At 40.7% G+C, this 9,821-nt stretch overlaps 2 protein-coding genes across 2 annotated transcripts; both read left to right on the top strand.

Moving 5' to 3' along the window:
• ccn5 (cellular communication network factor 5) lies at positions 1-6,845 on the top strand. The gene is made up of 5 exons (XM_084367808.1): positions 1-97; positions 1,488-1,704; positions 2,180-2,428; positions 4,218-4,459; positions 4,808-6,845. Exons 1-5 carry the CDS (start codon positions 35-37, stop codon positions 5,093-5,095), a joined length of 1,059 nt encoding a protein of 352 aa, XP_084223934.1. The 5' UTR covers positions 1-34; the 3' UTR covers positions 5,096-6,845.
• Positions 6,846-8,166: 1,321 nt separating this feature from the next.
• Positions 8,167-9,126, top strand: LOC311264729 (P2Y purinoceptor 1-like; the record flags this gene model as incomplete). Its single annotated transcript, XM_084365820.1, has 1 exon — positions 8,167-9,126. One exon carries the CDS (start codon positions 8,167-8,169, stop codon positions 9,124-9,126), a length of 960 nt encoding a protein of 319 aa, XP_084221946.1.
• Between the last annotated feature and the right edge of the window lie 695 nt (positions 9,127-9,821).

Raw genomic sequence — 9,821 nt, 5'->3', positions numbered from 1 at the left:
GACAGACCGAGCTCCATCAGCAACACAAGCCCTCATGGACCGACTGCTGTGTGACTGTGTGATAGCTTTGGCCGTGCTGCTGTGTGTGGCTACACAGGTGAGGCCTGCTCCTGCTTACTTACAGTAGTTTGTTGTGAATGGATGATTATGTGCTGTGTTTATGTGTGAAAGAGCGTAGGCATGGACGTTCAAACAATGAAGCGGATTTCCTGTAATTCTTTTAATTTGGCTCACCTGAGATTTTTTTTCTCAGTGTGATTATTTATTGATAAAGTTTAGTTGTTTTACTCATTTTTATGTGTGGAGGAGCATCTTCTTAGCTACCCTGACTTAAAGAGTCTGAATAGAGTGAATCTAACCATCATAACCGGACAGAAATAAGGTCACAGACAGCTCTTTATTCAAGAAATGCAAATATGATGAAATAAGTAGGGTTGTAGCTGTCATGGTTTGGGTTTTTGATTAGCTATTTCCTGTTTTATTGTGTGTCCTGTTATCTCCTTATACTTCCTGCTCCCCTGTGTTCTGTTTCCCTCCTCCTCAGCCGGATCCCCACCCCACACCTGCCTCAAATCAGCCTCGTTAGCACTGCCAAGTTCCCACTGTCTCTCCACCTGCACCTCAGCCCCTTGTTAGTTTAGTGTGCCTGTGTTGTTCCCTCACTCTTTCCCTCCATATACTCCCGTGCCTGTTCCCTGAACTTGTGTTCCTGATTTGTTCCTCATGTTTTTTTTTTTTTTGGTTTATCCTTTTTTCTTTTCCTTGGTATTGCTCATTAAAGCTTGCTTTTTGTTCTCAGCCTGCCTACCTCTGCGTGTCTGCATTTGGTCCTCACCATTTTGTTTTTGTGTCAATAACTTAACAATTTTAACTTTTTAACTGATTTTTTTAATATCTGTTGTGTCTTGATTGGGCTATCAAATATCAGTGCATACAGAATTTACTTTAAAGCCCCAGGTGATAAGATGAGGTTGTTTTGTCCACCTAACAGTCCAAAACCCAAATATATTCAGTTTATGGTCAAATGAGACAAAGAAAAGCAACACATTCTTACATTTGAGAAGCTGGAACTTGCTTGAAGAAATAATAAAAAATTGTTGGCAAACAGCCCTCAAGATAAGCAAATAACTTAGTCAAAACCATGTTGACAAAACTCTTATGACACTTGATTGTCTGCATATTCAAGTACATGATTTTGTCTTCCACATTTTCTGCTCTTGTCGAGTAAGACTGCTTGCTTGTCCAGGTCTCATCTGTCTTTTGGCTCCACCAGATACATGTAATTGAAAACAGTGGTTTGGCCCGACAGTGTTGGATACTTGCATGTAGTTTCTAAGAATACCAGAAATATTTTCTTCTCTCATGTGTAAATGTAAGATTTAAGAATCTAATTTAGAGGATAATTCTGATAATAGATCGTGGGATGACAACAGTGATAGTCTTTGCCTGTAACGTCCTCTATCTCATGTGTGTGTTTTTTCCTGCAGGTGTTGTGCCAGCTGTGCGACAGGCCCTGCCTCTGCCCCAGTCCTGCCCCTCAGTGCCCCTCAGGAGTCCCTCTGGTGCTGGATGGCTGCCGGTGCTGCCAGGTGTGTGCCAGGCAGCGAGGCGAGCCCTGCACTGAGATGTTTCCCTGCGACAGCCAGAGAGGGCTGCAGTGCGACTACAGCGCCAGCTTCCCTGGAGACGCTGGGGAGTGTGTCAGTGAGTGTCTCTTCCTACAAGCGAACAACCAGGCCCATGTCTGTTTGGGGACATACAGCTTCAGTCAGTCTGCATGAGTGGCTCTGCTGCAGACTTAAAACATTAACAGTCTGTTTTTCCCTGACGGCCAGCCAGATCTCCAAAACGTTTCAACTTCTATTTGCAGGACTGCTGTTGACACATTTGCACTAACGACTGCCCTTTGAGCATGATAGATTGCAGAGACAACACTCTTGGATTGAAAAACAGACTCCTCAGTTTCTCAGTAGAGAGGCCTGGTTTCCCCATAAAATTAAATAACCATCGGCAGGGACAGCAGCTCCTGTGTCCTTACTGCTCTCCTAATTTCTTCTGCTGTGTCCCCTTGCATCCATCCCTTCTCTCCTCACCTAACCTAATTCTTTCACTTCCTGATTAAGTTTCCCACATCAATCCAACGGGTCAAGACGCTGTCTGTACTGTGTGTTCTGTACAGGTCAGGGGGATCTGGGTTGTGAAGTCAACGGCATCACTTACCAAGAGGGCCAGTCGTTTCAGCCCTCCTGTGACACTTACTGCCACTGCAGAGGTGGAGGGGTGAGCTGCGTGCCAACTTGCCCTCTGAACGCCCGTCTGCCCACTCCAGACTGTCCCAACCCACAACACGTCCGGCTGCCGGGGAAATGCTGCAGGGAGTGGGTGTGTGAAAACCTGGAGAACACAGTCATTCAGGATGCGATCACAGGTAAACTCAACAGGTGGATGGATGAGTCCCGAGGGTTAAATCAACACTTAAACAAGGAAAACATCAAACATTCGATTTCATTTCCAATTTCTATCCCTTTCCCTTATTCTTAAGTGCCCCCTTGCCCCTCAGAACAATGTTACAAGAGATGGTGGTTGAAATCGCCTCCTATGAAATGGGAAACCCTTCAAAACCCTTATACGGCATCTGTTGTTGCTGATGCTGAGCGTTTATGTAAACTGATGCGACTGAACATCTCCAATAGGCTGTCTTATCTGATCAAGATAGAAAAAGTTCACAACTTCAAGCTAGCTATCTAGTCATCAAATAAGAAAGAACACTACATCATTGACTGGCAACTAGCACTGCTTTATAGGCTAACATTATCAACCTGTCCTCCTACCCTGCCCCCCTATACTCATACTCTTATCGGCTCAAGCTCCCAGGGTGATGGAAACACACTTAATTTGTTTTCCAGTTGTCTCCATTCAAGCAGCTCTCGGACATCGATCAGTCTTCATTGAGTTTTAAAGAGGGACTGACATTGTCACGGGCCTCAAGGCTACTTTCTACTGTTTCCTGTTTTTCGGAGTGTTTGTGATGTCGAATGTAACACATCAGTATCATTTTTCTGGCAATGGTAAAGGAGTATATAGCCCATTTACCCGCGTTTAATGAACTGCATACACATGTTAATTGTGGTGTAAAACATTTACAATTTACACGTTATAACTTCTCTGTTTTACTTTTACAAAAACCAAGAGGAAAAACAACAATTTGTGGTTTTTACCTTTTGAATAGAGACATGCTAGCTGTTCCTCTTTACTTCCAGACTTATGTTGGCTGAAGCTTCATATTTAAAAAGAAAGACACACACTTTCTATAAAGTTTCTCATAAAACTTGCTGCAAGAAAGCCGATGAGCGTATTTCCAAAAATGTCTAACTTTCCCTTTGTACCCTGACATCAGAGCTGGATGTTTACACATATTTTCCAGTGTCAGGGTGCTGGTGCCAGGTGCATCTCCACATTTTCTCAGCGACACATGTTGCTCATTGATGATCAGTCCATGTGGCAACATCATCCCTTCTTTATTTATATGAGGTCTGTCACTGGTGGTCATGTCTGGAAGTTTTTACTGGAGCCTTTTTGAATTACACTGGGGTGTGTCTGGCCAAAGGAAAACTCACAAAGTCCAAATATAACCCGCATTTCTCTGGAAAAGTCAAAACATATTTTTTTTCTCAGCCACCAAGTTTAGGAGTTTCATAACAACGGCTGTGTAACAATTAAACATGCAAAGCCTTGCAGAGGATATTAATCCATTCAAAGGAAAGTGTTTGTTTGAGTGTGTATGTGTGTGAGTCAGAGTGGGTGTTAAGGAAATGAAGCCACTCCAAAAGCATCTGGTAATCCAAACACTGTCGGAGTCGAACAACGTGATGAGAGCAGCGATGGGACTTTTTGTTCTTGAATACAAAACATTTGATGTCATTCCTGAAGATCAGCTGATTATTATGACACATACATGTTAGTTTTGGGAGGAACAAAATTTTGCTTTGGAATTTTCTATTCACAAAAGTCCAAAGCATTGGATCAGACTTGAATTGGATATTTTTGAGAGTGAAAAAACAATCAGATGAGACATTAAAGTACCTAGAAAGTGACTCACTGAGGTGAATGAGTTCAATCAGCATGTAGTAGGTTTAGTTTAGTGCAGATGCTCTCAAACTGTGAATGCCATTTGAATTTTCTCCTGATCCAGCCATTGTTTTATCTGGTTTCTTCAGCCATGAGACCCACCAGGTTGTGGCCAGCTCTCCCGAGGAATCATCCGCTAAACAGACTGGTCCAGCCTGCCCCCAAGTGTATAGAGCAGAGCACCCAGTGGAGCGCCTGTTCCCAGAGCTGTGGGGCCGGGGTCTCGACACGGGTCTCTAACCAGAACCCAGCCTGCAAGCTGCAAATGGAAACTCGACTTTGTAAAGTGCGGCCTTGCCATACAGTTCAACCTCCCCCAAGAAAGCCCATGGTGAGTGATTCCCTATTTTATTTCTACTGTTTCTCGTATATGTTGTCAGGTTTTTATCCTGTAATTTGGACCGAATCAAAATGTTTGAGAAAGTTTAGAGTAATTGCGCTGTAGTTTTAGGAAACATGTTTAAACAACTGGTGAAAACTGTAACGTGTATTTATCACCTGTTCCACAATGAAACATTGTCACTGAAATGATGAAGCGACACTAGAACCAGCCTAGCTTTGACTCACACATCTAACCATCTTTTGACCTGCAAATCACCAAATCACAGCATTGCTTACTGAGTTTTTTTTCTTCCTCTAACTCACCTGTGTTTATGTGTTTGTGCATGCTGTTTTTCAGTGGGGACAGCAGGCACGTTGCAAGGCCAGCTACACATCACCAGGCCCCATTCGGCTTGTTCACCAGGGCTGCTACAGCACTCGGGCCTACAAGCTCCGGTACTGCGGACAGTGCACCGACTCCCGCTGCTGCACGCCCAATCAAACCACCACGGCTGACGTGACCTTCCTCTGCCCCTCTGGCAGAAGGCTACAGCGACCTGTGATGATGATCCACTCGTGTGTTTGTCACAACAACTGCCCCTACGCACCTTACAGTAACCCTGCTCTGTGGGGCTACAGGCCTTGATTGACCTGTCGGAGCACTGATTCCTTCAGAGCAGGAAGACTTCACTGACTGATTCAGGGGCCGGGCAGTGAGAGAAGCACGATCAGGTGGATCCACATAGGCATCCTCCAATCAATGAACACTGAAAGAGAAAATGATAATTGTAGATAAAAACTGTGACTGAGTTTGGATGAACGTTGATCTTCACACATGTATGATCTCATTCTGCACTTCAGTACTATTCCTTTTATAGTTGTACACCCTCGGGAAGTCTATACGCTGATGACTGTGCCCTTGACCTATCCAAGAATCAACATTTTTGGGAAAATCTACAGAAAGCGAGCATGCAAACATAATTTACATTGTATATAATAGCACTTTTAAACACTTATGTTACAAAGTGCTTTACAGGAAGAAGAAAAGGGAAAGAGGGAGATGGAGACAGAGTAGACAACATATATAACGAGGGGCAAAAAGGGATGTAAAGCCCACAAAGTAAAAGTTCTAGAATTGGGAAAACAAGTGGCTTTTAATAAAGATGTGCACTGACTTGCCTTCTTTCTCTCCTATAGAGGTCAGAGGGCACAACAAGTCCTTTAAGTACAGACAGGCTGATCATGCCATGTCTTTAATCTCAAAGTGACAGGGAGCTGATAGAGAGACACTGAGGCTGCTGTTGAGTGTATTATATTAAGTTTCAGTCAAGATAAAGTCAGTCACAGTTCGGGGTGCTGAGGGGTCAGTCTATATAATGACTTCATAATAAATGGTGCATGACATTCATGTTTACTAATTTGAATGGCCAGGATAACATGTCTCTAATCGTTATTAACAATAATTTACAACAATTTGAGAACTTGAGAACGCAGATGGCAAACTTGAACCCTTGAAGTTGTTGAGTTTGGAGAAACTTTATAGACTTTGTGAAGTGCTGTATCTGGCAAATTCTTAATAATTTGGGTCTTTTTGCAAATTTGGCATATGCTATAGCCCTTTAGGGAGTGCTACGACCCCCTCAGCACCCTAGTTCCCCGACAATGGGTCAGCACACAGAACCATATTCTTGCAATGTTCCAATGTTGGAGAAAGCAGGTCTGAACTTGTGAAATGGAGTTTAAAATTTAGGGTGGGATCAGAAATAATTCTTGACACTTGGTTAAATGTTGATAAAAGTTGATCAGAAAAATAAACTTTTGTAACCAAACAGCTAAACTATGAATTGAAGACAGTTGGCCTGATTAATTTGGTCATAAAGATAGATTTAAAAACATGTTTAAACTACTAACTGGCAATATATAATGTCTTTAAGAGCAAATATAAGTAACATACAATTCTTTGTTTGATAGAAATTTATGCCACAGAACGACCCCAAACTTGTGTTGACAGATATTGTTGTCTGACGTGAGCAATGCAGTTTTTAACTTGTACAGTTTTGTTTGTGTGTTCGTAGCTGGATGACATTGCACTTATTTCCTCATTTTCTTCATTTGTTTTGTTGTAAATAATTCATGTATAGTGAAAAATGTTTCAGTATTTTACAAGTCCTGCATTTTAACTCTAAATGATTTTAGTGTTTTTGATTTATATTTTTTCATATTGTATTTACAGATTTCTATAGTTATTTTGTACATACTGTGGCTTTTTACATATGTTTGTCTGATATTTCTCTTCATTATTCATCAAAAATCATTGTACAGTACACGTCTTCCTCTTGCAGCACACAGTGCCACAGAAGTCACTGTTGGTATTTCATATAAAAATGAGGCCAAATTAACAATTACTTTTACTTGTAATGGCTTTTTTTTGTTGATGTCTTCTTTATAGTTTTGCACTAAGGCTTGCACTGTGCTTCTGAAGGTCAGACCAGATTACCTTTATAGACATCCTGACATCTAGTGGACAAAGTAATGAACTGCTGAGGCAGAACAACACCTTTATCTCCAGCATCTTCAGAACATAAGAATGCATTTTATATCTTGGCTCTTTCTGCTTGCTCCAGAACTGGTCAAAATTATACCAGTACACAAGTTAAACATTCATTTATAAATGGAAACCAAAGTATGGGACACTTTGACAATTTGATCACATGATGGCGCTATAGAGGAAAGGTCAAAAGATCACCAAGTTATTACAATGCATCATAAGAAGAACATAAATGTCCGTACAAAGTGTCGGCCCATAGCAGTCAAAAAATGTCAACAAAATTCACACGAGAATGAAACTGAACAATTGCACTGCATCATCTTCCACCAAACGCTGTCAAGTTTTTATGCATGTCTTCATCATTTTGTTGTAAACGTGCTCCAAAAGCTGAGAGAACACTTTTTAACACTTGGTAAAAGGTTTTATAAGACAAAGAAACTTTAGTAACCAAACAGCTAAACTATTAAAACTAGTGTTTTCTGTCATGTTGAGTTACTGAAAATCAATCAAATAACTAAGTCTGATTATTATAAAATCAAATCAATACAGACTGAAACATTATTCAGTCATACATGTAAAATTAAGGGTGACTTCTACATAAACATAATGTGTTTCTTATACAAGTATTAAACATATAAGTAATGCATTTCAAATGGGTTATTCTGTCTCCGGTAACAAACCACATATCTAGTTATTTATTTTATACACACTGACTCACCATGATAGAAAAACTTTGCCTTAAATGTGACCATTTACATCGACCTAATGTAATAGAAATAGCCGTAAAATGTACATGTCAATTCAGTGTTTGAGTCATCAGCTCAAAGTGGAGCAGCTACAACAGAAAAATATTTCCGTACAAGCTGTGGCAAGCCTAACTGTAATTCTAAACCCCGGCAGATCAGAGATATAAAAGGTAGAGGTTTCGTTTTGTCTACCTCTTACAGACAAACCTTTGTCTTAGGCTCTGCATCGATTCACAAACCAGCCAACTGAAGTCATTTCCTGAATATTGGCAGGTGCAGATCTCAAATGTAGTATGTCGAGGCGTGGGCTTACAACAGCAAGTCTTCTCGAAAGCACTCATGCTCTGATTCAATTTTAATCTGTTGAGAAGACCAGAACATTCACTGAGAGAAGGAACTGTACGTACTGCTGTTCAGACGATGATGAATAGCACCTCTTGTCCTCTTGTCAGCTTTGACTTTACAGGCAGATTCTTGATTCCTGTTTACATCTTAGTGTTCATCATTGGTCTGGTAGCTAATGGATGGGGACTGAAGTCTTTGCTGCACAAGTGGAAGAAGCTGGGTAACGTCAACGTGTTTGTTCTCAACCTTGGACTTACAGATGTTTTGTACCTGCTCACACTGCCATTTTTGGTGGTGTACTACTTCATGAGGAGTAAATGGATCTTTGGAGAAGCATTCTGCAAGATAACAAGATTCTGCTTCAATGTGAATCTATACGGCAGCATTGGATTCCTGACTTGTATAAGTGTGTACAGATACCTGGCCATTGTTCATCCAATGCGAGTGAAGGGAAGAATAACTGTCACCCATTCTGTGATTATCTCGGTCGTGGTCTGGCTGTTGGTGAGTGTTCAAAGTCTTCCTGACATGTTCTTCAACAAGACATTTAGAAACAACCCTGAAAAATGCTTTGATACCACGGATAACGCCTACGTTGAGGAGTACCTGAAATATAATCTTGGATGGACCCTCACTGGGTTTTGTACCCCGTTACTCATCACACTGGGCTGCTATGGACATGTGATCGTCGTTCTCTGCAGCACAAATACTATTGACAAGGTACTGAAACAGAGAAGTTTAAAGTTGATGTTCATCTTGATTCTTCTCTTCTCTGTTTGTTACATCCCCTATCATGTATTCAGAAACCTCAACCTCTTTGCAAGAGTTCTTACCAAACAGAGGATATGCCATAAATGGTATAACGGAGTCTACATTGCTCGTCAGATAAGTCGTGTCCTTGTGTGTCTGAACAGTGTTCTCAACCCTCTGGTTTACCTCCATGAACATGGAGACATTCGTGCTCAGCTCAGACGACTGATCCAGCAAGCTCGTCAGGCTGTCATGCCGCTCTCCGTCACTCAGTCTTCCCTGGTATAAATTGTCTGACATGAGAATGAAACTTAACAATTGCATTGCATCATCTTCCACTATAACACTGTCAAGTTTTTATGCATGTCTTCATCACTTTGCTGTAAACCTGCTCCAAAAGCTGAGAATAAACACTTTTTAAAACTTGGTAAAAGGTTTTATAAGACAAAGAAACTTTTGTTACCAAACAGCTAAACTACGAATTGAAGACAGTTGGCCTGATTAATTTGGTCATAAAGATAGTTTAAAAAAGATGTTTAAACTGCTAACTGGCAATATATAATGTCTTTAAGAGCAAATATAAGTAACTTACAATTCTTTGTTTGATAGAAATTTATGCCACAGAACGACCCCAACCTTGTGTTGACAGATATTGTTTTCTCACGTGAGCAATGCAGGTTTGAACTTGTACAGTTTTGTTTGTGTGTTCGTAGCTGGATGACATTGCACTTATTTTCTCATTTTCTTCATTTGTTTTGTTGTAAATAATTCATGTATAGTGAAAAATGTTTCAGTATTTTACATGTCCTGCATTTTAACTCTAAATGATTTTAGTGTTTTTGATTTATATCTTTTCAGATTGTATTTACAGATTTATATAGTTATTTTGTACATACTGTGGCTTTTTACATACGTTTGTCTGATATTTCTCTTCATTATTCATCAAAAATCATTGTACAGTACACGTCTTCCTCTTGCAGCAC

The sequence above is a fragment of the Pagrus pagrus genome (genome assembly GCF_965226575.1).
Source record: "Pagrus pagrus genome assembly, chromosome: 11".
Lineage (NCBI taxonomy): Eukaryota > Metazoa > Chordata > Actinopteri > Spariformes > Sparidae > Pagrus > Pagrus pagrus.
The sequence above is the reverse complement of the archived record's forward strand: the minus strand, read 5'-3'. Positions and strand labels throughout refer to the sequence as shown.

Coding starts and splice junctions, on each gene's coding strand:
- ccn5 (XM_084367808.1), top strand. CDS start 35: ATGGACCGACTGCTGTGTGACTGTGTGATAGCTTTGGCCGTGCTGCTG. Junction 1,705..2,179: donor AGACGCTGGGGAGTGTGTCA/GTGAGTGTCTCT, acceptor TGTTCTGTACAG/GTCAGGGGGATCTGGGTTGT. Junction 4,460..4,807: donor CTCCCCCAAGAAAGCCCATG/GTGAGTGATTCC, acceptor GCTGTTTTTCAG/TGGGGACAGCAGGCACGTTG.